Here is a 26,957-nt window from a genome sequence, read left to right as displayed (position 1 = left end):
CCCTGCCCATGGCAGGGGGTGGCACTGGATGGGCCTCAGGGTCTCTTCCCACATGGAATCCATGAGGACTTAGGGAGATGAGAATGGCACAGGGCTACCTTTGAGCCCTTTCTGGCCCCTAAAGGAGATCCAAGAGAGACTTCTTAGCAGGGCTGCAGTGCCAGGACACAGAGAATCGCTCCACGCTGACCCAGGCCAGGCCTGGATGTGTTTTTTGGGATCTCTTTTCCCGCTTTTCGGGCTCCCCTCACGCGTGGGGCCCTCCCGGCCGCCAGGCGGCGCCATCGCGGCGGGGCGGGGTGCGGTGACGTCACTGCCACGCCGGGTGGGCCGATGCGGCGGCGGCGGCACCGGGAGCAGCGGGAACGGCCCCGGGAACAGTGTGAGCGGTGGGAACAGCGGCACCGGGAGCGCCGGTAGCACTGCGAACGGCGGCAGCGGCAACAGCGGGAGCACCAGCATGGAGTACGTGAGCCCCGAGCAGCTCGCCGGCTTCAGCAAGTACAAGGTAGCGGCGCTGACGGGGGCCGGGCTCGGGGCCTGGCGCCGTGAGGGGGGCGCTGAGGGGCGGCCGGGGCTGGGAGGGCAGGTTGGGGTGCACGGAGGAGGGGAGGCTGCAGCGGGGCATGGAGCCGGAGTGGGATCTCCGGAGGGGCTGTAGGGAGAGCCGGGGTGTGGGGAGGGGATGTGGAGGGAATCCCGGGGTTTGGGGCGGAGGGAGGGGCTGCAGTGAAACCTGAGATTTGAAGGGAGAGAGGGGGAAGTGTAGGGCGGTCCGAGTGTTGGGAGGGTCTGCAGTGAGATCTGGGGTTTTGGGATGGGGGGTGGGTTTTGCAGCGGTGTGCGAGGTTTTGGGGGGCTGCAGTGAGACCTGAAAGCCACCCGGAAGGGGTGGGAGGTGCAGTGAGCTGCAGGGTTTGGTGGCTTTGCAGTGACACCCAGGGGCTTGGGGACAGGGGGTTGGTGCTGCAGTGAGACCTGGGATGGTGGCAGGGGACTGCCGGGGAACCTGGAGTTTGGGGACGGAGCATTGCAGGGGAACTGGGTTTTGAGGTGAGGCTTCACTGAGATGTTTCAGGGTACAGAGCTCTGCAGGGGAACCCCAGTTTGGGGGTGGCTGGGGGAAACACAGGGTTTGGGGGGATGGCTGCAGTGTAACCAAGGTTTGTGGGTTGGGAGGCTGCAGAGAGACCTGGGGTTGTGTGGCAGAGGAATTGCAGTGAGTGGAAGCTGGGATTTGGGGGGCTGTGGGTTCAGCAAGGAGCAATGTGGTGAAGGTGGGACCGTGTGTGACATGGGACCCCTCCTTGCTGGAATGATCAGGGTGTGACTGGGAGCTTCTCCTCTGCCTGGGCTGGGGTCCAGGGAGGCCTTCAGGGAGCACAGCTCCTCCTGAAGCCATCCATGGAGGCTGGGGTGTCTAGGGCTTGCTCACAGTCCTCTTGCACCCTGGTGAGGTGGAGAGAAATGGATTTGGGAGAGTGACTTGGGATGATGTGTCAGGGTGCACGAGATTCCCTGTGGAAGCCTGGCTGTGTGGGGATTCATCAGGAAAATGTCTGCGTGTTTAGAAAGGCAGGGAACGACTGTAGGTTTGTGTGGGTGCTGGAGAAAGGTAATCAAAACACTCAGCTGTGAGCCAGGCCTCCCAAAGGGACTGGTTTGGCTCCCGCAAAGACAGTTCTTTTGCTCCAAGAGGGAGGCTGTTGGATGTTCAGCCTGTTTCCTGTCCTGCTGGAGGGATTGGTGGGGTTGCTTCTGTCCCTCTCAGCACCTGTGCAGGGACAAGGGGGTCTCCAACTTCAACATCCTTCTGGATCGTGTGGCAGGGACCAAAACTGCTGCCAGCTTATTTCCTGAAGGCACCTCTGACAGAAATGCTGCTGCAGTTGAATCAGGGAGCAGAACCCTGAAAGGCACCCAGGGTGAGGAGGAAAGTTCCATGCAGCACAAAAGCATCAGCCACTCCCTGTCCCCAGTTAGGCACTGGTGGGGTGCTCCCTGGCCTTGCTTTGGGGACACAGGGCTGGAATGTGGGAGCAAGGCTCTGATGGAGCAGTGTCCCAAGACCAGGAGGAGCTTTGCCCCAGAGCCTGTGGCTTTACTGAGTCAGTAGAGACTTGGACAGGAGTGGGTGGGTTCACTTAGTGCTCCAAGAGCACCTACTGAGCTCATTTTGTGTCTCTGCCCTGCTGCCTTCCTTGCTTGCTCCGTGTCTTGTTTCCTTGGGGAGCTTTGTTCCTGGCTATTTTAGCCTTGGGAAAGTGGCTGATCCAGCACAAATCTCAGTAGTGGGTCACGTATTCCAGCCTTGGTTTAGGCATTGAGGCTTGGCATGCTCTGCCCTTTGCAGCTTCCAAAGCTGGGTTACCTTGTCAGGCTCACAAATGGGGCTGGGAGGGACCTTAAAGCTCATCCAGTGCCACTCCCCCCCCAACATGGGCAGGGAGGCCTTCCACATTCCACAGGTTGCTCCAAGTCCAATCCAGCATGGCCTGGAACACTTCCAGGGATCCAGGGACAGCCACAGCTTCTCTGGGCACCCTGTGCCAGGGCCTGGCTGTGCCTCAGCCTCTGAGCTTTGCCTGGCAGAAGCTCTCTGGCCACACACCAGCAAACTGGGGAAGAACAAGTGGATTTGAGGGAATGTGGAGGAGGCAACCTGTCCCCAGTAGGGAAGGAGTCTGTCCTTGGAGAGGAGCTGGTGTCCCTGGAGCTGAGAGAGCAGGAGCAGAGGAGCTTCATGCAGGATGATCCCCAGCCTTCTCCAGCCCTGGCTGGGTCACTCCTGCCATGGAGTCAGGAGTGCAGATGGTTTCAGTTTGCAGTGTGCACGTTCCTGCTGGCTGGGGGCGAGGCAGGAGTGTGCTCCTGCTGTCCCAGGCTGGCAGGGACAGAGAGGGAACGGTTCTCTGGCTGCTTCTGAAGGGACACTGAGGAGGTCCTGAGCCCGAGGAAGCCGTGCAGCACAAGGTGCAGTGCTGGCAGAGAGGGGGTCATGGTTTAATGGTGCTGGATGAGATTTCCTGGCTGTGCTGGTGCCAGCAGCTGGACATGAGCTCAGGTGTGCCAGAGGCCACTGGCCCCTGGTCTGTGCCAGCTCTGGTGTGGCAGCAGGGCCAGGGCAGTGCCTGTCCCTGTCCTGGCACTGCTGGGGCACCTCCAGTGCTGGGGACAGCCCTGGACCCCTCCTGACAGGAGAGACCTGGAGGGGCTGGAGCGTGTCCAGGGAATGGAGCTGGGAAGGGAATGGAGCCCCAGGAGGGGCTGAGGGAGCTGGGAAGGGGCTCAGCCTGGAGAAAAGGAGGCTCAGGGGGGACCTTGTGGCTCTGCACAACTCCCTGAGAGGAGGGGACAGCCAGGGGTATCAGGCTCTGCTGCCAGGAAACAGGGACAGGACAAGGAGAAACGGCCTCAGGCTGTGCCAGGGCAGGCTCAGGTTGGACATCAGGAGGAATTCCTTCCTGGAAAGGGTGGTCAGGCCTTGGCAGGGTCTTCCAGGGACATGGTGGAATCTCATACACAGAGGTGTCCGAGGAATTTCTGGATGTGGCGCTCAGTGCTCTGGGCTGGGGACGAGGTAGGGATCAGTCACAGACTGGACTGAGGTCTTTTGCAACCTCAGTGATCCTGGGATTCTGTGCCTGTAACACTCCTGCAGCAGGGAATTCTTTCCATGTAGGAAAGATCCTTCTGGAGACAGGCTCAGCTAAATGGGGAAGGGAGGGACCCAATCCATGCTCTGTAGGTGATGTGTCCCAGCCCTGCCTGGCAGCTGCTGAGGCTCCCCCTGAGGCCGGACAAATGCCAGCTGTGTCTGCTCCAGCACTTGTGACTTGTCAGCCTGGCCCAGGTGATGGCTGGTCCTGGCAGGCTGGAGGTCTCGATATCCAGACTTCAGTGCTTGTTTTGAGGCCGTGGAGCTGGATTTGTGTGTCCACATGCCAAGGGAAAAGCAATCCAGGCACCCTGCTCTGGTTGGGTTTTGGATGTCCCCTGCCAAACCCCAAGGCTCTGTAACTGTCAGGTGTGGGGTGTCCCCTGCAAAGAAAGCTGCAGCCAGGCACTGCAATTTCTGAGTGGAAACTTGCAGCTGCATGCCAGAGCTCAAGTTCTTAACAGCTGTCTGCAGATGGCCTTGTGTCCAGCTTCTGGGCAACCTCTGTCTGTAAATGCATGGGAGAGGGGGAAATGGGGCCCTCGGGAGTGTTCACAGAGGTGTCAGTTCTGCTGTGCTTCCTCTGCTGGAGAGGGACTTTGGACATGTATCTGGAGGGACAGGACACATGGCTCCCACTGCCAGAGGGCAGGGCTGGATGGGATCTTGGGAATTAGGAATTATTCCCTGGTAGGGTGGGGAGGCCCTGGCGTGGGGTGGAGAGAGCAGCTGGTGCTGCCCCTGGATCCCTGGCAGTGTCCAAGGCCAGGCTGGACACTGGGGCTTGGAGCAGCCTGGCACAGTAGAAGGTGTCCCTGCCATGGCAGAGGTGGCCCTGCATGGGCTTTAAGATCCCTTCCCATCCAAAGTATTCTGGGATTTGATGATTGTAAGTGAGGACACAGCTCTGCAGCTTCACGTGTCCTTGGCAGTTGCTGCCAGCTCTGATGGTTTGTCCCTGTCTTTTTGTATGCCAGTCACGTGCCCTGCCTCCCTGCCTTCTCTGTAGCCTTTTCTCTCCCAGCCTTGTCTGAGCTGCTTGTGGCTCTGTGTTGACCAGCTCTACCCCAAAGGGTGTCTCTGGTGTGATGGAGCCACAGATGACAATTCCAGTGGCTGTGATCCCTTGTGCCTCTTTGATCCAGGTCCTGTAGGATAAGGGAAGGTGCTAAGGTGACAAATGTTGTGCAGGAGGCTCTGGCTGCATGTGAGTGTCTGCTACCCTGGTTTCCTCCCAGTGTAAGCTGGGTGGAAGCACAAGTATGAGGCTTTGCCATGATGCCACGTGGGCCTCAGGCATTCTTGGGATCTTTTCCTCAGGGATCTTGGTCTGGGGCAAGTGCCAGCAAAGGAGGAGGTGGGAATGCCACTCCTTACCTGAGGCATAGGAGAAATGGAGAGGGAAGGTGATGACACGTGTCATGTTTGAGTCCAAAGGTGGACCATGCTGGTGGCTCACTCCAGAAGCTTCTGGGACTAACAGGACTTCAGCAAGAGGAAACTGAAATGAAGCTTGGGAAGGACCTTTTATAGCAAAGCTGCTGCTCCAAAAACCCTCAAACCCTTCCATTCTGTGTCCTTGTGTCTGAGCAGGAGCTGATGGTAGCCTTAAGGGACCTAAAGATGCCCTTTGAAATGCTGTTTATTAGAGCTGACACTCTAAGGAGGGAAAAGTATGGATACTACATCTATTTGGATGGTGGGAATCCTGGGTGGGGGAGCAGCAGATGGGCCTCTGATCCATGGTATTGGCAGGCCCCATCTGTTGAAAATCCTTCCCACATTTGATGATTCAAGTTGTTAAAGAGATTTCTTACAGGGAAACAACTCTATTCCTCATTTCCAGTGTTAGATGGAAAGGATGTTCAGAGGAGAGCTTGGGGACCTGGGGCACTGAATGCACCCAAGGGTCAGGCTTCAGTGATTTCCATTTATTGTGGAAAGCATTTTCCTTCTGGATGCTCTCTTCCCTTTCCTGCACCCTTCTTCCAGGTGGGAACCCAGCTGCTGGTCCCATCTGTGCCCTGAAGAAGAGGGTGCTCTGCCCCTCAACCAGAAATCCCATCCTCCAGACTTGGAGTGCCACAGGGAGCCGGGCTGTGCAGATGCTGGGCTGTGGGAAGCAGATGGCTGGAAGCTGTTCCTGGCAGGATTCTCTAGGCTGCTCTGCAAACAGAAGCCCTGAAGAGATCTCTGCAGGGTGTTCAGAACCACCGATGGCAGCTCAGACCGATGGAACAACACTGGGAGTAAGGGAAGCAGGAAGGGAAGCATTTTGCTGCTGGGCTGTGGCCCTGAAGCTCAAGGCCACAGTGATTAAAGGCCACCCCTCAGGTTGCCAGCTCAGCTTCTCCACAGCAGGAAGGGTGAGAAGGAGGGGAAGCCTTTGAGCCCAGCTCTGGAATCACTTAACTCCTTCCCCAAGGGCTCTTTTAATTGCTCTGAGACAGCCGGGTGTGTGCCTGCCTTTAAACACATGCAGCTTCCCAAGGTGCTGCCTGGCACCTGCTGAGCACCTCCTAGACTCTGTAATTTCCAAGTTAGAGGTGGTTTTCTTCTTTCTTCTCCTTTTCTGTTGGTACAATTTAGGGGTTTGAACCACTGCCCAGCTTAGCGTGTCCCTTGCAGCTCTCGTGGTCTGAAAAGTGCCGTGGTTGGAGGAGACAGCAGCAGTGCTTATGGATTAACTGGGAGCGACTCAGCTCACGAGCCTTGGCTGAGCTTCTCCCCTGTGCTAAGCAATGAGATGAGGGGAAGGGATTTATGCTGCTTTCTAGGGACACTTCTGACGTGCTGGAAGGTTTTGATGAGTGATGAGCTGGTGCCACTTGCTCTGGCTGTGTTTACATCTCTTCACCCAGAGCAGCCCTGAAATTGCTGCTGAGGTGCTGCTGGTTTCTGAGCAGTGGCCTTTGCTCTACAGGGTGCCAAAGGTACTGAACCATGGTTTGGTGGGGGATTCCCAAACTGGCCTATTTTAGCCACACAGTGGTGGTAATGAAGCTCTTTGTGGTCAGGACCTACTGCACCTTCAGTCCCCACTGGGTCCTGCAGGGTTTTCAGGAGGAACTTCAAACCTTTGTGGGTTTTTGTATGAGACAATGACTCACCCAGGCACAGGCAGCTTGTGGTTGTGTTGGCTGCCATACCTCCCCTGGACACTTCCAGGGATGGAACAGCCACAGCTGCTCTGGGCATTTTGTGCCAGGACCTCACCACCCACCCAGGGAATATTCCTTCCCAAGATCCCATCCAGCCCTGCCCTCTGGCAGTGGGAGCCATTCCCTGGGTCCTGTCCTTCCAGGCCTTGTCCCCAGTCCCTCTGCAGCTCTCCTGGAGCCCCTTCAGGCCCTGCCAGGGGCTCTGAGCTCTCCCTGGATCCTTTTCCTCTCCAGGTGAGCACCCCCAGCTCTCCCAGCCTGGCTCCAGCCCTGGAGCAGCTCTGGTGCCTCCTCTGGGCTCTCTCCAGCAGCTCCAGGTCCTTGTGCTGTTGGAATCCCCAGGGCAGGGGCAGCTCTGCAGGTGGGCTCTCACCTGGGCACAGGGGCAGAATCCTCTCTCCCCTGCTGCCCACACTGGGGGATCAGCCCAGGACTGGGGGCTTCCAGGTGTCAGCACACACAGCCAGGTGCTGTCCATCTTCCTGGATTCCTTGTCCTGTCCCACAGCAGGAGCCCACTGGGCTCTTCCCTTGGGGTGCAGGTAAAGGACACAGCTCCTGCTGTGCCCATCTGCCTGCTGCACACATCCTGCATCCTCGGGCCCACCTGAAGCAGGAGGTTGCTGTTCCCAGCTGGTGGCTGGGAACATCTGCTAAAAGCAGGTGCCTTTCTCATGGATGTGAGCCCAGTGGAGCAGCAGGAAGCTGCATTGCCAATCCCAGCTGTCAGTGTGGGCACGGAGGGGCCATGATGAGCAGCCTCGGGCCTGTGGAGAGGATGGAGCAGTAGAAGTGGTGACAAGTGCTAAGCCTGCTGGTGCCTTTGGCTGTGTGGCTTTTCCAGCACTCTCTCCTTGGCATGCAGAGCAGAGCTGGGTCCCAGTTTATGCTTTGAGTGTTGCAAGGTGTGCAGAGCTATCACTTAAACAGAGCGTGGGCTGCTTGTCAGCCCATCTTGGGGCTCTTTAATTGCACTGAAAGTTTGCTGCAATGTTTACTGCTGTCTGTTGAGTCTTGGCTACAGGGAATTCCATCAGAAAAGTTACTCATTCATTGCTAATGAACAGCAAGTCTTTGGCTGTCCAGAGGGTTTGGAAGAGAACTGGGAGGGCATTGTGGAAATTCAAGTATCACTTCCCGTGGCTGGCTCCAAAAGTGGCCACGTTACAGGGCTTTGTGTCAGTGACTCGCTCTGCTCCACATCTTGCACAAAGCTGGATGTCAAGTGTGGGGTTTTTCCTGTTAATTGTGAATTTCTTCTTTGTTGTGAGACAGGATGAGAGAGAGGCAGAAATGTGCTTTGCAAAAACAGGTTAAAACCTTTGCAAAACATTGAAACTTGGGGGTAGCATTGCCCCTGCTTCCCTGCAGTGCCTTTCTTTACTTGGAATCATCTCCTGATGTGTTTGGGCTTGTGTCTTCCTTGAATAGAAAAGTTCAAGTTGATTTCTTTTTCTAGGGATTGTAAGAAATTCTTTTTTCTTCCACTGACTTGTGCATTATCACAGAATCCCAGACTGGTTTGGATGGGAAGTGACTTAAAGATGATTTAATTCCAATGCCTTGCCATGGCAGGGACACCTTCCATTGTCCCAGGTGCTCCAAGCCCCATCCAGCCTGGCCTTGGGCACTTCCAGGGATCCAGGGGCAGCCACAGCTTCTCTGGGCACCCTTTGCCAGGGCCTGCCCACCCTCAAAGGGAATAATTCCTTCCTAAGGCCTAATCTAAACCTACCCTCCTTCTGCTTAAGGCCATTCTCCCTGTCCTGTTCTCGTGGTTGGTGGGTTGGGATCAAATCCTGTTCCCCAGAGAGGCTGAAGTCTTGCCAGTGTTTGATCTCCCTGGAGGCTCATGGCCTCTGTGAGGGGCATCCCAACCTGGAGGTGCCAGAGCAGCTCACTGACCCTGCAGGAAGCAGGTTTTGGGATATGCCCTTGGGAAGGGCACAGGGCTGTGGAAGTTTGGGGATGGTGAGAGACTGCTGCCTTCTCTGCTGTCACTGCCTTGCTCTCCTGGTCCCTCCTGTTCTCTTTGGGCACACAGAGCTGGTCTGATCCCCCTCTCAAGTATGTCCCCCCTGTTTTTTTGAAGCCCAAACCAGCTCTGGCAACATAGGAAATTCTTCTGGCTGTCCCAGTGTTATTGTAACAAGTTTCCTTTTCCTGCATTTTGACTCTGCTTTTTTTTTTTCCCCTCCCCCAAATCACCACTCTGATCCCTCCATTGCCACTCCAGAGGTTCATTGCTGACTGATCCTCTCCTACCTGCATCCCTGAAGGTTCATCATTCCCAGCCCTGAGCTCACCATCTGTGCAGCCCTGTGCAGCTGATCACCTCCCACTGCAGCAGAAGCAGTGCTGACCCATATTCATGGATATTTGATGTTCCCAAACTGAGAGAGCTCCTGGATGCAGCTGGAATTGGCAGGCTGCTTGCCAAAGCCTGCCATCAACATCAAGTGTTGATGTATCCATGGGGAAATGACTTCCCCTGCACCAACACAACAATGGGATGGGGTCAGGACCTGGTCAGCTCCATCCCACCCCGGGCTGATTCCAGTGCCAGGACAGAGCCACAGCCTGCTGGAGCTGCTCTGCTGGAGGGAGAGACTACACTGAATTCTACCCTGGGAGGGTGGGCAGGCCCTGGCATAGGGTGCCCAGAGCAGATGGGGCTGTCCCTGGATCCCTGGCAGTGCCCAAGGCCAGGGCTGGGAGCACCCTGGCTAGTGGAAGGTGTCCCTGCCATGACAGGGGGCTGCACTGGATGACCTTTAAGGTCCATTCAATCCAAAGCAATCTGGGATTTCATGAATCTCCCAGCTGATATCTGAGAAGCAAGGCCGTGGATATCAGAGTGTGTTGGCAGGGCAGGAATGTGGTTTTCCCAATGAATTAGCACATGCTATGGGGGCTGGGGAGACTTCTGCTGAGTGTGGCAGTTCCTTATTGAGGAATGGGGCTCTGGCCTTGCTGGGACCCTGCAGGTGTTCGCTCCTGGGCTCCTGCCAACAAGAGGGTAATTCTCTGCTGTAATTCTTGTAGGCAGCTTTGGGAAGAGAAGGTTGGATCCTGGGGCAGCTCTGGACCCCTCCTGACAGGAGAGTCCTGGAGGGGCTGGAGAATGTCCAGGGAAGGGAACAGAGCTGGGAAGGGAATGGAGCCCCAGGAGAGGCTGAGGGAGCTGGAAAGGGGCTCAGCCTGGAGAAAAGGAGGCTCAGGGGGGACCTTGTGGCTCTGCACAACTCCCTGACAGGAGGGAGGAGCCAGGAGCCAGGGACAGGACAAGGGGAAATGTCCTCAAGCTGTGCCAGGGCAAGCTCAGGTTGGATATTGGAAACAATTTCTTCCTGGAAAAGACTGTCCACCCCTGGCACAGCTGCCCAGGATAGTGCTGAAGTCTCCATCCCTGGAGGGATTTAAAAGCCCTGCGGATGTGGCACCAGGGGACATGGGGCAGTGGTGGCCTTGGCAGTACCAGAGGATGGTTTGACTCAATGTTTGGAGAGAACTTTTCCAGCCTCAGTGATTCTGTGACTTTGTGCTGTGTTTTGGAGCATCTTTCATTGCTGGATGTCTGAACCCTGCACAGTGCAACCCAGGCAGGAGGAGGGACATGCTGAAGCTGCAGCTGGGACACACAGCCAGGACATCCACATCCTTCCTGCAGCTTCCAAACCCATGGGCTCGTGTGGTGGGTGCAGCTCTGCACTGCCAACACTCTCCCTTCTGGTGCCAGCTGAGAAGTGACCTTGGAAAAGGCAAACAGGGCTCGAGTTAATCAGTACCATTAAAGGGTGAGGTGACTCCTCACACGCTGGCCAAGGGTGGGCATAGGGCAAACGTGCCTTGTTTTGCCTGGCACAGCTCTGCTTGCTTCCATTTGCTGGGATTGGTTGAGTTTTCTGTCTCCTGCCTTATCTTGAGCCTGAGGGGAGAAGGTTCTTAGCCTTGTGCCCTCTTTGTATTTAAGGAGATTTGTAGGGAGCAGCCTTGTGGACTTGCTCTAGCTGCTCTGCTGAGTGCCCTGATCCTGCCTGGAGCAAGATGAGATGTGCAAATCCATCTTTGTTTGCTGTCCTCAGCACAGGTGCCACCAGTGCTGTGCTGCCCCAACCCACCTGGGTGTCACGCCCTAACACTGCTGGCCCAGACAGTGGTGATGGTGTGAATCCCACCGGGCACATGGTGGGATTTTTGGCATGTCCTCTGGCAGGACCAGGAGCTGGACCTGGTGACCCATGTGGGTTCCTCCCAGCTCATATTTCTCCAGGGTTCTGTGGCAGTGTTTGGGCTGCTGCTGACTCCGGGTAACCAGATTACTTCAAAGCAGAATTGTTTTCTTCCGGGACAGGAAGACCATTAGTAGAATCTGGGCTATAAATCTGTACTTTTTTCCTCTTTGGACACGTAATTGGATCTCCCAGAGGTGTCCTGGTTGCAGGATTAATGTTGGGTTAAAGCCATACAAGCCATTTGTGTCTGTAAATCCCATAACGATGCCAGCCAGCTCATCTGCAATGGCACCACAGCCACTGGGCCTGTCCCCAACTCTTGGGGTGCCTCTGGCTCCCTGGAGCCATCCTGGCACGGACAGGAGGCTCCTGTGTGCTGCCAGTGATTGTTGCTGCTGGTTTTGCTCTTTCCCTGAGGAGTTCTGACCCCAATCCCAAGGGAGCTGTCTGGGCTGGTTGGCTCCTCCCTGCAGCTGTGAGGAGAAGCTGTGTCTGTGAGCACAGAGCTATTTTAGAGCAGGGCCATTTACAAATGCCTGGCTGCTTTGGGAAGGAGACTGGGATGTATGAAATTCCTTAGGGCACTTCTCCTTTTCCTTTAATCTTCTTTCCCTGAAAAGGGGGCAAAGGGGCAGAAATCTAGAGTCCAGGCTGGTGGGAATCATTGGTCATTATAGAAGAACGATTTATAGAGGGATGTGAGGCACTAGACCAGTGTGTGGAGGTCCAAAATGCAGAAGGTGACACTGATTTCCAGTGAGGATGAGGTGAGGGAATGATGGAGCCAGTGCCAGGCTCCAACACTGCTGGGTTTGGGGCTTCACAGATGAAGAGGTGGAAGGGACAACTTTAGTAATGTTTATAAGGAAGACCCTGACAATGAAAAGCAGCTGGAGGAGGCTGGGCATGGCCAAGATGCTCTTGGGATCTGTCCCTGAAGGTGCCTGGCAGCTCATTGGTATTCTGGGAGCAGCTGTCCTGGGCAGGCAGCCGTGTCCTGGCTGTCCAGAGTGCTGTCCCCTAGGGTGGCAGCCAGCTTGGCACCAGAACCAGCCCTGGTTCTGTCCCTGTGCCCCAGGGTGTCCCCAGAGTGGGCACAGCATGGCTGGCCTCGCTCAGCACACAGACAAGTGTCCTGGCTGGAACCTGGCAGGAGCTGGGGGGCATAGGAAGGATCTAAAGCTGTGTGAGAGCATCCAGAGGGGCACAGACCCAATGGGGAAGGGTCTGGAGGGGCCACATAGGGAGTGCCTGATGGCACTTGGCTTGTTCAGCTGGAGAGGAGACTGAGAGGAGAGCTCATGGATGTCAACAATTTCCTCCTGAGGGGCAGCTCTGATGTCTGTGACAGGGACAGGACCCAAGGGAACCACTGGAGCTGTGACAGGGATGTTTAGGTTGGATATTGTGAAAGGTTCTTCCCCCAGAGAGAGCTGGGCACTGCCCAGGCTCCCCAGGGAATGGGCACAGCGCTGAGGCTGCCAGAGCTCCAGGAGTGTTTGCACAGCACTAGCAGGGATGCACAGGGTGGGATTGTTGGGGGTCTGGGCAGGGGCAGCATGATCCCTGTGGGTGCCTTCCAACCCAGAGTATTCCATGGTTCCATGGTTGCATCAGCAAACCTCTGCAGAGCAGCTGCCCTTTCTCCAAGAAACTGCTCTTGCCAGCTCTTTGAGTTCTGCAAGCAAGGTGGGAACGTGTGTGGCCATGAGGAAAAGCTGTTTATTGAATATTATCCCCAGTCCTTGCAGGGAGAGAGGAAAACTTCCCAAGCCATGAGTCTGGTGAAACTTCCCTGAGGTACCTTCCAAGCACGGTCACGGAGGCTCTGGAGCTCTTCTCCTGCCTCACTCCAAGCCTTGCATCTGTTTTCTTGTTCCAGGCTGTTTTGTGGATAATGAGATTAAATCAGTCTCTCCTCCTCCCCTAACTGGTGCTTCAAAATCCTATTATCTTGTAAAGCATTTGGAATTCTGCCCCCCAAAATTGCATTAAGCTGAGATGGAAATTCCTTGTGGCTTAGAGTTGCCTCCATACGGCTTTGGCTTTTGTTGCTTCTTGCTCTGCTGCTCCTGTAGGGACACAACTGGGCTGAATCCCAGGGAGATGGACAGACCCTGCACAGAGAGGGCTGGGAGGGGGTGCAGAAATCCTTGCCAAGGATGGGATTCACCCAGGAGGGAGCAAATGCTGTAAGATGGGACCCCGGTGAGGCCCATCTTGGTCCCTTATCTCTTCTTGGTCTGGTGTGTTTCTTGGGGGGTGTTGCTTTGCCTTTTCCCATCACTTCTCTGCTTCCAGGGAAAAGTAGGGAATGCAGACAAGGAGAGGAACAGGTTGGAGGAATCCATGGGTGCAGTGACAAGGGCTGATTTGAGGCCGTGGGCTGGGGGGGGTTACTTGGAGCTGCTCTTTGCTGAGTGGTTTCCTTTTACCAACCAAACCAAATGTGGTACCTGTTGGAATGAGTCCAGAGGAGGCCACAGAGCTGCTCCAAGGGCTGGAGCCCCTCTGCTCTGGAGCCAGGCTGGGATAGCTGGGGGTGCTCACCTGGAGAGGAGAAGGATCCAGGGAGAGCTCAGAGCCCCTTGCAGGGCCTGAAGGGGCTCCAGGAGAGCTGGAGAGGGACTGGGGACAAGGCAGGAGGGACAGGACACAGGGAATGGCTTCAAAGTGGAAAAGGGGATTTGGGTGGGGTATTGGGAAGGAATTCTTGGCTGTGAGGGGGTGAGGTGCTGACACAGAGTGCCCAGAGCAGCTGTGGTTGCCCCTGTATCCCTGGCAGTGCCCAAGGCCAGGTTGGGCCTTGGTCCCCCATCAGGTTGGATCCCCCTGGGGCTGGGAGCAGCCTGGGACAATAGAAGGTGCCCATGGCAGGGGCTGGTACTGGAGTTTCTGGAAGGTCCCTTCCCACACAAACCACTCTGGGATTCTGTGGTTGGGATTGGACTCGGGCAGATGGCTGAAGCTGGGGGTGCTGTCTCAAGCAGGTGGGTGCTGTCCCAAGCAGGTTCTGCCCAGCCCAGCACCGAGCATGTGAGCCCAGGAGTTTGGTAGCCTGTGGAATTATTGTTGGGATTCTTATCAAAGTATTCCTGGGAGAAGAGGACTTTAACCAGGGTAATCTGTGTTTGGAAGGAGCTGTGAGAGTAGATAATGGCTCATGCTGCTCTCTAGAGCCAAATTATGTCAAATTTTAACTTTCTATCTGGAAGCTGTTTCATGCCTTGTCTAGATCTTTGATTTTTATTTCTATTTTTATTTCCCCCACCACAAACACACCTTGAGCACCTCAAATGTTGTGAAAGTGATGGGGTGAAGGGTAAGAGCTCTCCCTCCCTATTCCCAAAGCTGCCGCTGGTGAAATCTCAGCTCCTCAGTGAAGAGGGGCCCTCTGAGACCCACCCTGCTCAAGGGGCTCCCAGTCCCAGTGCTGGAAGTGAGGATGGAGACTGGGACCAGCAAGGGAACAGAGGGGTCACAGCAGAGTAGGTGACAGATGGCACTACTGGCGGGTACGACCCAGAGCATTTCTCCTCATCCATGTGGGGCAGAGCAGTTGGAAGCAGTTAAAAGAATCAGCATTTTGCTCCTTGCTTGTGTCCACTCAGCTGGAGCTGGCATTTCTGAAGGGTGGGGGGTACATCAGGAGTTCCCTGGGGGTTCCACACAGGATGTGGCTCAGAAGGTTCCAGATGTCTGGCTGTTTCTGCAGGTTGCTGGAGCCCTAACTGTTGGTTTTTGTTTCCCTTTCCCAGTACAGCGCCGTGGACAGCAACCCCCTGTCCCTGTATGTCATGCATCCCTTCTGGAACACCATCGTCAAGGTGAGTCCCTGTCCCACCCTGAGCAGGACAGCACAGCCCAGGTCAGCTCTGTAACACCATCAGCTGCTTCGTTTGTGGTGCCACTAATGAGGGAGGGGCTGCCTGCAGCCTGCCCCCAGTCCCTGAATGCCTGCATCCCAGCCCCACGCTTCCTGCTGCCCCGGGATGCTCCGGCTGCTCCTGGCAGTGTTGTCTAACACCCAGACAGTGCAACCATGGCTGGAGCAGTGCCTGCTCTGCAGTCCATGTTTTAATGAGTTCATCTGTTCTTTTGCTGCTTTCCCATAGATCTTCCCTACCTGGCTGGCCCCAAATTTGATAACGTTTTCTGGCTTCCTGCTGCTTGTCTTCAACTTCTTCCTCATGGCATACTTCGACCCTGACTTTTATGCTTCTGGTAAGGCTGCATGTTCCTGGTCAGGTGGGAAATCTGTCACCTCCTCTGCTGGGGATTGGTGAGGCCTCTGGGTCTGGGCCTTCCCAAAGTGACTGAGACAGAGGAGGGGATTGAACTCGCTGGATTTTGTGACAAGGACTTGTCAGGGTGTGACACCTTCCCTCCGGCTGCCAGGGAAAGGTGTTTCTGGCTGCCAGCGGGTGGAACAGGGAGGAGGAGACAGCTGGAATCTTGGGCTGGAATTGGCTCTGCCTGCAGAGCAAACAACCCAGTGCCCTTGTTTGAAAATCTAACAGGAAAATGTTAGGAAGTGCTGCTTCCCTGAAATCAGCAGGTAGAGCCTTGTTTTTCACATCCCAGCTCGTTCACCTCTTGGCAAAACCACCACCACATCAGACTAACAAGGCCTCAAATCCTCTTTCTGAGCTTCACCATTCACAGCTTTAAACTTTCTAACAGTCCCCATGTTCATCTGTCTGTGAATCCAATAGTTCAGTCGTGTTCTTTGCACATAGAGGAATCCCAGGGAAAGGATTAATGCAGTGTGATAATTCTCAGGAGCTTCTCCTCTGTGTTTTTCTCTCCCTTAGACCCTGCCAGGTCTGGTTTAGGTTGCTCAGGAGAGTTTGTGTAGTTCTAAACTGCACCCATCATGGCAGAAACCTGCTTTCTTGGGATTGCCTTTATTGGTAGATAAGTCAAAGCTGTTGAAGGCTCGGGTGGCACCTGTGGCTGTTGGCCAGGGTTTGGGCTGCTAAGGTCCATGGTCCACGAGAACAAAAGCTGTCAGTAGCTCAAGGTGGAAACCCCCAGGACGTCAGACATCCAGAATCATGGAATCCCAGAATGGTTTGGGTTGAAGGGACCTCAAAGCCCATCCAGTCCCACCTCCTGCTGGGGCAGGGACACCTTCCACTATCCCAGGTTGCTCCAGGCCCCAGTGTCCCATCCATCCTTGCCCTCTGGCAGTGGGAAGCCATTCCCCCTTGTCCTATCCCTCCAGGCCCTTGTCCCACCCTCTCCAGCTCTCCTGGAGGCTCTTTAGGCCCTGGAAGGACTCTAAGAGTTCCCTGGAGCCTTCTGTTCTCCAGGCTGGACATTCCCAACTCTCCCAGCCTCTCAAAAATTGGCTTTGGAAGGATGGAGAAGCTCATGGCTTGGGACCCTTTCACATAAATGTTTTGCATGTCCTACTTGGACAGAGAACTTTTTCTGGTGCTGTTCCAGAATTTTGTGCCTTCCCTCCTCCTTGGATGGCTTTGCAGATGTGATGCCCTCCCTCCCTTTGCTGCTGGAAGGGCACCATCCTGAGGAAACAGGAGGTGGCATTTCACAGGATCACTGTTCCCCCAGGAGACCTCCCTGTGCCCTCCTGCTGCCAATGATCCATGCCTCTTCCTGCCCTTCTCCAGTGCCCCTTTGGGCTCCCTGATTGCAGCCTACCATGATATCCATTAGGAAGTAAATATTAACAGGGGAGAAAGGTGCTGGACAAGAAGAATGAATTGTTACTCTGCTTCTACCACAACCAACACAGTGTGGGTATTAATCAGCATGCTGAAACTCTCAAAATATGTTTTATTTTGGATAGTAGCTTGAATCTGGATCATGGTTACATTCATTCCGTTTTTCTCATGATACAAAATAAAACATTGTCCACCAGAGGAGAAATTGAAGGTGTGATCCCAGGAAATTCACAAAGCCTTGATGTGCAAGTGTGGGTATGGGGTGAGGTGCAGCCAGCTCTGCTGGCTCGCTGCCTGAGCCGTGCTGGAGGAGGTGGAGGTGCTGTTAGGGAAGAGCTCGGTTTCCATTGGCAGGATGGGACTGGAGACTGGGCGGGGAATCCTGGCATGTTCCTGCGGGGGCAGGGAGTTGCCACATCAAAGAGGCTCCCTTGATGCTCTGTGAGCCAGTGACTGAGGAGTGTCCTCTGCACACACTTCCACACAGCCTGCAGTGGCACTACAGAACTGGCCCCAGTTCTCAGACCCCATGATTTTGGAGAGCTGGGAGCAATGGACAAATACATCCTGAAAGGCAAAGTCCTCACTGACCTCATTTCATGAGCTGTTATGGGGCAGCTCTGCCATCACATCCTGCAAAGCTCACATCCCAGATTCACTGTTTGAGTCCTTGTGGCTGTGCTTTTTGGGCCAAAAAAAACCCTCAGGAAGCACATCCTGAACTGTTCTGACTCTGGTCTGTCTGATCCCTGCAGCTCCTGATCACCAGCACGTTCCAAATGGCGTGTGGATCGTGGTGGGGCTCCTCAACTTCATGGCCTACACGTTAGGTAAGAGTTTTCAGGGTCACCCACTCATGCTGTGGTTGTGTTGTCCCCTCTCTCCCCGTGGGAAATTTTAGATTCTGTGCTCTTGCCAGGAGCAGTTTCTGGGAGCTGCTTTGCAGTGTGGAGACAAGGAAGTTGTCCCTGAGCATCTGATGGGAAAGGAGGATACTGGGACTGACTTTGAGATGAACTGTGAAACTGTCTTGGGTCTGCTTTAAATAATCAGAGAATCCCAGAATGGTTTGGGTTGGAAAGGACCTGCAAAACCCTCTGGTTCTACCCCCTGCTATGGGCAGGGACACTTTCCACTATCCCAAATGTGGGAAGTGAATTTGTAGAGAATTATTAAAGTCTGATAAAGGTTCACATAGTATGTATTTGTTTGTAAACAAACAAAACACGCCTATGTAAACATGCCTAATCCAACACCAGGTTGCTCCAACCGTCATCCAGGCTGGCCTTGGACACTTCCAGGGATCCAGGGTCAGGCACAGCTTCTCTGGCCAGCCTGTGCCAGGGCCTCCCTACCCTCACAGCCAAGAATTCCTTCCCAATATCCCACCCAAATTTCCCCTTTTCTACTTTGAAGCCATTTACTGTGTCCTGTCCCTCCATCCCTTGCCCCAAGTTCCTCTCCAGCTCTCTTGGACCTTCTTTAGGCACAGGAAGAGGCTGCTTTGAGGAATATAAAGGAAATAAATAAAATCTCCTCAGACTGTTGCATTTTCCAGCCTTCCATGGAGCAGGGATGGGAAGTCCACTCACAGATTGAGGGTGGAGGTGGGGAAAGCTGCTGTTCCCTGGCCCATTGCTTTGTGTGGAGTGTCCAGGAGAGCTCCATGTGCAGGAATGTGCCCCCTGTTGATGGAGTGACTAAATTATTCTTTATCTGCTTAAAAAGGCAAAAAGCCCAGAAGTTTCTCTCCCAGTTTGGTACAAAAGACACCTCATAGGACCTTTTGGACTTCACCTCAGACCTGGTGCTGTCTGATTAGACAGAGACCAAGAGGTCCCACCTACATAATTCACTAGAAAAGGAAGAGAACAAAGGAAATAATCACTTTTGTGGGGTGTTTTAGCAGGACCAAGAACCTCTTGCCCCTGGCTCGTTTTTTCTCTGTAAGAGCTTTGTTATTTTGCCTTTTATTGAACCTTTTTCTGTTTCCAACACTACCTCAGAAGCCATCCTGACAATTTTATGCCATTCTGGGTAGCTGGGCTATCTCAGGTGTGATGTATTTCTCTGAGAGCTCCTAAGATCTGGCTCAAAGGCTAACACATCATCCATGTTTCTCTCCCTCTTCCCAGATGGTGTTGATGGGAAGCAGGCACGCCGGACCAACTCCAGCACCCCCCTGGGAGAGCTCTTTGACCACGGCCTGGACAGCTGGGCCTGTGTGTACTTTGTGGTCACCGTGTACTCCACCTTCGGCCGGGGCTCCACCGGCGTCAGCGTCTTCGTGCTCTACCTCCTGCTGTGGGTGGTCTTGTTTTCCTTCATCCTCTCCCACTGGGAGAAGTATAACACAGGGATTCTCTTCCTGCCCTGGGGATATGACGTCAGCCAGGTGGTGAGTTCATGCCCTGAGAAGCTGCTGGGTGCAGTGCTGCCCACTGAGGGGTGTTCTGCTGTGGATCCAGAGCCTTGTCAGTCATGGAGTCAGTCCATGGACAGGGACTCTCCATGACAGATGAGGCTTGAGGGATGGACATGGCCTTGGCTCTCCTCTCCCTGGTTCCTGCATGTTTTGCCCACTAGAATTGTTGCTTTATGTAGTTCTCTACGTGGTACCAGTGTGGGTAAAGCCTGGAAGTTTGGGATGCCTTTTGGCACTACCAAGATCTGGCTCAAAAATTCAGCAGGGGTAATTGGCTTGTTAATTGCTGTTCCTGAAGCAAAGATTCCTGGGGAGGTGTCCCTCCAGACCATGGTCCCTGGGCAGTGGGTGTTGAGACTGATGGTGATGGACCACTTGGAATGTTGGTGTGTCCATCCCTCCTTAAGGAATTCTCTGCAGGAAGCTCTTCCTGAAGAGAACTGGGACCTGGGCATGAGGCAGCTCACCTGGATTGCTGGCAGTGCCTTCCTCCAGCCCAGGCTGCTCCAAGCTTTGTCCAGCCTGGCCCTGGACATTTCCAGGGATGGGGGAGCCACAGTTTCTCTGGTCAATCACCCTCACTGTAAAGAAGCTTCTTCCTTTTAACTCACTATCTTATGTCCATTTATTTATCTTCTGGTTTGTCACATGCTGGGTGGGAAATGCAGCAAGTTGGAAGGAGAGTTCAATTAATGCAGCTGCATTAATTGGAATAATCATTTCTCCTACTACAAGGAGACCAGAGCTGGTCCCTGACTGTACTCTGATCCTTTTTCCCAAAATGTTGCTTAACCCAGGTCTTTGAGCTGCCTGCTGGAGAAAGGCAGGGGTGGAGGGCAGAGCAGCGTGTTCCACCCAGCTTCAGGGGACTATTAAAGCTGAAATAGCCCTGGTGAGCTTCTCCCTGTAATCCAGCAGCAGATGGATAAGGAAGAGTCCTTGAATGACCCCTCTGGGGTCACTGCAACTTGTGTAAAACCTGTGCTTTGGTCACCTCGAGAGTTCAAGGCTGTGCCAGGGCATCTCTCCTGCATCTCCTGGTCATGTCCTCCTCATGGAATCAGTGAGGTTGGAAAAACCCTCTGAGACCATCGAGTCCAGCCATGTCCTCAGCACTGCCAAGGCCACCACTGGCCCATGCCCCAAGTGCCACTTCCACGTGGTTTTTATATTCCTCCAGGGATGAGACTCCACCATGTCCCTGGGCAGCCCCTGCCAAGGCCTGACCACCCTTCACATGCAGAAATTCCTCCTGATGTCCAACCTGAGCCTGCCCTGGCCCAGCCTGAGGCCATTTCCCCTTGTCCTGTCCCTGTTCCCTGGGAGCAGAGCCTGACCCCCCCTGGCTGTCCCCTCCTGTCAGGGAGTTGTGCAGAGCCACAAGGTCCCCCTGAGCTCCTTTTCTCCAGGCTGAGCCCTTTTCCAGCTCCCTCAGCCTCTCCTGAGGCTCCATTCCCTTCCCAGCTGCATTCCCTTCCAGCCCCTCCAGGTCTCTCCTGTCAGCACTGGAGGTGCCCCAGCAGTGCCAGCACAGGGCATGGGCACTTCCCAGTCCAGTCCCTGCTCAGCAGCTCGCCCTTCCTACACCTGGTAACGTGGGATATTTGTGGATTTGTTTTATTTGTCTCCTTCCTGCTGGTGGGTAGGACTGAACATGTCATAGCTTAGAGCTGCCTTTCCCTGGAGCTGCCTGGCACACCTGTGGTGCTGCCAGCCCAGGTGCTGCCAGCCAAGTGCTGCCAGACTTGCCCATCTCATTTCTCACCCCTGCTTGTCCTGTGCTTTCTTTCAGACCATTTCAATTGTCTACATAGTGACAGCCTTTGTGGGAGTTGAGGCCTGGTATGCACCTTTCCTGTTTAATTTCTTATATAGAGACCTATTCACTGCAATGATTATTGGTAAGAAACTCCATGTTGAAGCCTGTCTTTTAAACTTCACCTTTTTCCCAAACCCCCTGCTAATGACCTGCTAACACTGCTCTGTTTGCTGCCCCGGGCTGTTGTTGAAGTGACTAATTGAGGGTGTTCTCACAGCCTGAAAACCTTTCCCAGGATTTCAAAACAGGGTTGTCTCCTGCAGAGTTATTTTGGAGAACTTAACACTGCTCTGCCTGGGCTGATTTCACTCCAGACAAGCTTAGTTTGTCCTCAGTGAGAGCCTGGGGGTAAAACCAGTGTGGTAAACCCAGAGTTTCCAGGGGATAAAGCCCAGTGTGTAGGGGGTGGTGGGACCTGGCTCTCAGTAGAGACTCCCCAGCCTTGGGCTGGCTTGGAGGGGTCAGGACACTTTTGTTTTGCTGCTCTGGGGCTCCCTCTCACCCCAGAGCCCAAACACTGCGTGGGAGGGAGGTTGCAGCCATGCAGGTGGGTGGGAGCTCTGCTGTTTGGGGATCCTGCCCTCCATCCACCCACCTGAACATTACATCATTATAATAATAGTAATAAAATTGAAATAAAGGCCCAGCCTCACTCTCCTGTGGTCAGTCAAAATAAGCCACTGCAAAGGGTAGAGCTGAGCTGATGTTCAATGCCATTTGCCTAATTCACAAGTTCTGCTCAGTTTATTTTCTGTGTCCCTTCAGGTGTTCTTTGTAATTGCTTAATTTTGAGTTAATTGGTGTGTTAAATGTACTTGCACTTTTATCAGGTAGATGTTCCCAGCTCTCCTTTGACAGCTGTGTGACTTAACAAGAATAATGAATGTGCTTTTTCCTATATGAGAAATTGAGCCCAGTTCCCACAGGGGGGAGAGGAGCTGGGTTATTAAAGCAGGAATATTTCCAGCTCTGTTCACACACCTTCTGCTGGATAAACAGGGAAGGAGTTGTTCAAGAATATCATGGATAGTGTTGATGGTTCTGATTTAGGTCAGGATTTTTCAGTTATTTGGGTGCTTTGTATCATTTATCCAGTTGAATGACAACTTTTTGGCAATGTGGACACTGGAAGTGTCTGCACACAGCCAGAGAAACAGCAAATTGTCTTTCTTGTGAAAACTTTTGTGCCCAGCCACGTCATTTGAGGAGTGTGCACTCGTGTCTCATTAGAGTTGTATTATAATTAAGCTTTGTCACTGTTTAAAGCACAAACCCGAGCTCCTTAATGCAGCCCTTTCAAATGGAAATGCCTTCAACTTACAGCAGACTTTAACTTTTAATTACAGCTCTTGGGCCAGACTTGAGAGCAGCTACTTCCAAATGTGCTGAGCTATTCCTGGGGCACCAGGAGCTATTTTTGGTGCAGGGAATTTAAAGCAGAGCCCAACCAGAGCCTCCTGTTTGGGGGTGCATGGGGTGTCCCCTCTGCCCTGGGGCACTAACATGGCACTTTTCTCTTCCAGCCTGTGCCCTCACTGTGACCCTGCCCATGAGCCTGTACAACTTCTACAAGTGAGTTTTGTAGGATCCCAGCAGGGTTTGGGTGGGAAGGGGGTGGAAAATTCATCCAGTGCCACCCCCTGCCATGGGCAGGGACAGCTCCCACTGTCCCAGAGTGCTTCAAGCTCTGTCCAGCCTGGCCTTGGGCACTGCCAGGGATCCAGGGGCAGCCCCAGCTGCTCTGGACACCTGTGCCAGGGTCTCACCACCCTTACAACCAAGAATTCCTAATTCCCAATATCCCATCCATCCCTGCCCTCTGGCAGTGGGAAATCATTCTCCCTTGTCCTATCACTCCAGTCCTCCTGCAGCTCTTGGAGCCCCTTCAGGTACTTACTGCAGGCAGCACCAGGGATTTCTCAGTCATTCCATGTATTTTCCTTTCTTTGCTTGTGTTTCAGGGCCTATAAGAATAACACCTTGAAGCACCACTCTGTGTATGAAATCCTGCTGCCCCTGGTGTCCCCGGTGTTGCTGTTCCTGCTCTGCACCACCTGGATCTTCCTGTCCCCCACTGACATCCTGGAGGTCCAGCCCAGGCTCTTCTATTTCATGGTTGGAACAGCCTTTGCCAACATCTCTGTAAGAGCTTCTGCTTTATGCTTGAGGGACTGGAGAATTGGTTAAATTGAGTTTTCACATGTGCTGTGAGCAGCAAAGTGCTCATGGGAAAGGAGATCCTGCCTCCTTTTGGGGATAAACTTAAAATGGGAGGACTAAATTTTTGGTCAAAATTTAATTTAGCTGCCTAGTGGTAGAATAATGGGATTGTTAAGGTTGGAAAATCCCTCTGAGACCATCGAGTCAAAGTGTCCCCCAGCACTGCCAAGGTCACCCCTGCTCCATGTCCCCAGGTGCCACATCCAGAGGGATTTTAAATCACCCCAGGGATGGGACTCCACTACTGCCCTGGGCCTTTTCCAATGTTTAACAACCCTTTCCATTGGGAAATTCCTCCTGATGTCCACCCTGAGCCTGCCCTGGCCCAGCCTGAGGCCATTTCCCCTTGTGCTGTCCCTGTCCCATGGGAGCAGACCCCAACACCCCCTGGCTGTCCCCTCCTGTCAGGGAGTTGTGCAGAGCCACAAGGTCACCCTGAGCCTCCTTTTCTCCAGGCTGAGCTCCCTCAGCCCCTCCTGGGGCTCCATTCCCTTCCCTGGACATGCCCCAGCCCCTCCAGGTCCCTCCTGTCAGGAGGGGCCCAGAGGTGCCCCCAGCACTGGAAGTGCCCCAGCAGTGCCAGCACAGGGGACAGTGTGCCAAATCATATGAGTGACCATCCCCTCTGCTCTGGGGACAAACATCTCTTGCTCCCAGAGCCCACAGCAGGCTCAGGCTCTGTCCCTGTCCCCTCAGTGCCAGCTGATCGTGTGCCAGATGAGCAGCACACGATGCCAGCCCCTCAACTGGATGCTGCTGCCCATCGCGGCCGTGCTGCTCCTGGTGGTGTCTGGGCTGGCTCCAGGCAGTGAAACGCTCCTGCTGTACCTGCTGACAGCCTTCCTCACCCTGGCACACATCCACTACGGAGTGGTCGTGGTAGGTGACACCTCCTGGGCTGGGCTGTGGCTGGGAGTGCTGCTGCTTGGGGCAGGGAGTGCTCTGTGTGAAACTGGGAATATGGCTGGGAATGGTTCTGTGAGCTTGTGGGATTTGGGGTGGATTCCTTGTGAGAGGCTTGGGGAGGTTGCACGGGGTTGAAGGGAACTGCACAGGATGTGGCACAGGCTGTCCTTCCCCTGGGGTGTGTCAGATGAGTTGGAAACCAAGCACAAAATGCTGGAAGAGTTTGGGTTGGGAGGAAGCAAGAAAGCTCATTCAGTGCCACCCCTGCCATGGCAAGGACACATTCCACTGTCCCAGGGTGTTCCTAGCCTCAGTGTCCATCCTGGCCTTGGGCACTGCCAGGGTTAAACTGAGTTTTCTGTGAACCTGTGGGATTTGGGGTGGATTCTTTGTGAGAGGCTTGGGGAGGTTGCACGGGGTTGAAAGGAACTGCACAGGATGTGGCACAGGCTGTCCTTCCCCTGGGGTGTGTCAGATGAGTTGGAAACCAAGCACAAAATGCTGGAAGAGTTTGGGTTGGGAGGGAGCAAGAAAGCTCATTCAGTGCCACCCCTGCCATGGCAAGGACACATTCCACTGTCCCAGGGTGTTCCTAGCCTCAGTGTCCATCCTGGCCTTGGGCACTGCCAGGGTTAAACTGAGTTTTCTGTGAACCTGTGGGATTTGGGGTGGATTCTTTGTGAGAGGCTTGGGGAGGTTGCATTGGGTTGAAGGGAACTGCACAGGATGTGGCACAGGCTGTCCTTCCCTGGGGTGTGTCAGAAGAGCTGGAAACCAAGCACAAAATGCTGGAATAGTTTGGGTTGGGAGGGACCTCAAAGCCCACTCAGTGCCACCCTTGCCATGGCAGGGACACATTCCACTGTCCCAGTGTGCTCCAAGCCCCAGTGTCCAGCCTGGCCTTGGGCACTGCCAGGGATCCAGGAGCAGCCCCAGCTGCTCTGGGAATTCCATCCTAGCCCCTCCTCACCCTCCCAGGAAACAATTCCCAATATCCCATCCATCCCTGCCCTCTGGCAGTGGGAGCCATTCCCTGGGTCCTGTCCCTCCATGCCTTGTCCCCATCCCTCTCCAGCTCTCCTGGAGCCCCTTCAGGCCCTGCAAGGGGCTCTGAATCTCCCACTGAGCTTTCCAAGGTGCTGGGAGAGCCAGGCTGGCATGGGGATTTTGCTGCTGGGAGAAGTGGAACACAGCAGCTCCAGGGCCTCCCTTCCTCCTGTCCATCTGTGCACAAATCCAGGGATTGGTTTCCTTCTCATGCTCTGAGTTTGGATTGACAGAGAGAACAAACTTGGAGAAGCCCAGAGTCCCACTGGGAAGCTGCTGAGGAAGTAGGACAAGGGGCCACGTGTCCCAGCTGAAGTGGGGACACCCTCCTTGGGAAGCCCCTTCCCCTGGGAGCCCCAGTTCCACCCCAGAGCCTTTGGAGTCATGTCCCAGCTGTAATTACAGCCAAGGAGTAATAGCCAGGTTGCCTTGTCTTTCCAATTAGTGTAATGAGGCTTCTGGGCAAGAAGGATTTGAATTACTAAGAAGCTTAAATAAATTTGGTCTTGGAATCACAGCTGGAGATGGGGCTGAGCTGGTGGTGTAATCCTCCTGCCCATCCCCTCCTGGGAGATTCCCAGTGCTCTGCTCCTCTCTGCTCCCTCTTTCCCTCCCTCTGCCTTTCCAAGGGCCCATCTGTGCCAGCTCCTCTTCACTTTGAGCTGAAGAGCCTTTAAAGACTTTAGGATTGGGGCATAATCCCAAACTGCTCTGAATTTGGGAAGAATGATTAGGATTAAAGCCTCTGCCCTGACTGTGTCAAGCTCAGCCTCCTTTTGTAGGAAGTAAATTATCCAGCTCACACTTTGAATGGATTCAGGAATATTTTATAGAGATATCTGAGGTGATCAAATGAATTTAAACAGAATAATGAAGGAGGAGGGTAAAATCCTGCAGACCTGGGCTCAGCATTCCCAACTCTTGCCCCTGTGGAGGGGAAAAACAGAGGGTGAGCCTGCTCCCAGGTGTTTGGGAAGGCTGGAAAGGGAGCAGGGCTGTTCCCTGAGGAACCAGTGCCTGGGGACAGGGATGGGGCTGGGCAAGGCTTGTGAGCAGGGGTGAGGTGGGCACAATGGCTGGCAGGGGCTTGGTGGGAACAAGGAGCAGGTCTGGGGCTCTGCCTGCTCTGCTGCTCATGCCTGGGAGCCGGGATAACCCCCCAGGATCCAGGATAACCCAGTCCCATGTCTGCCTCATCCCCAGGTGAGCCAGCTGAGCAGGCACTTCAACATCCGGCCCTTCTCCCTACGGAAGCCCACTCCGGACTGACTGGGAGCAGAGGAGGAGAAAATCGGCCTGCGGGCTGCAGAAGGACTGTAAATACCTGCTGCACATACCTGTAAATACTTCAGCCATCACCACAGATCAAACTATCCTCTGGACAGGGCCAAGGACACGCGGGACCTGCTGCAGCTGGGGCGGGGCCGGGCTGGGGCGGCTCCTGCTGCTCTTCCATCCCTGCAAGCTTCGGGTTTTGGGTGGAGCTGGAGGAGGAGGAGCCTTTCAGGTCACCGTTACTGTACCTTAGACCAGCTGAATGTTCCCAGAGAAGCCTCTGACTCCGGCCCTTGCTCAGGGAAAGCTGCCTGGGGATGCAAAGGCTTTACCTGAGCAAAGCACCTTGGCCTGACCCCAAAAGCAACACAGCTGATTCCTCCAAGGGCAGGGGGACATCCTGGTGGTGGGGGTAGTTCCTGGCTGTCCCCTGTGCTGCTGTCTGGACAGCCCCTGTGCTGGGCTGGTACTTTGGGAGCAGATGGTGACAGTTCTCCCACATTCTGTCCTGCCTTCCTGCTT

The 26,957-nt window shown here is 54.4% G+C and overlaps 1 protein-coding gene across 1 annotated transcript; it reads left to right on the top strand.

The window, feature by feature from the left end:
* Positions 1–315: 315 nt before the first annotated feature.
* SELENOI (selenoprotein I) lies at positions 316–26,497 on the top strand. Its single transcript, XM_059843194.1, has 10 exons — positions 316–508; positions 14,812–14,880; positions 15,169–15,277; positions 17,499–17,573; positions 18,879–19,141; positions 20,961–21,069; positions 22,511–22,559; positions 22,949–23,129; positions 23,904–24,086; positions 26,364–26,497. Exons 1-10 carry the CDS (start codon positions 461–463, stop codon positions 26,427–26,429), a joined length of 1,152 nt encoding a protein of 383 aa, XP_059699177.1. The 5' UTR covers positions 316–460; the 3' UTR covers positions 26,430–26,497.
* Positions 26,498–26,957: the final 460 nt, after the last annotated feature.

Source organism: Haemorhous mexicanus, chromosome 3, assembly GCF_027477595.1.
Source record: "Haemorhous mexicanus isolate bHaeMex1 chromosome 3, bHaeMex1.pri, whole genome shotgun sequence".
NCBI classification, from domain to species: Eukaryota; Metazoa; Chordata; class Aves; order Passeriformes; family Fringillidae; genus Haemorhous; species Haemorhous mexicanus.
Note: the sequence above shows the minus strand (reverse complement) of the source record. Positions and strands in the feature narration are given on the sequence as shown.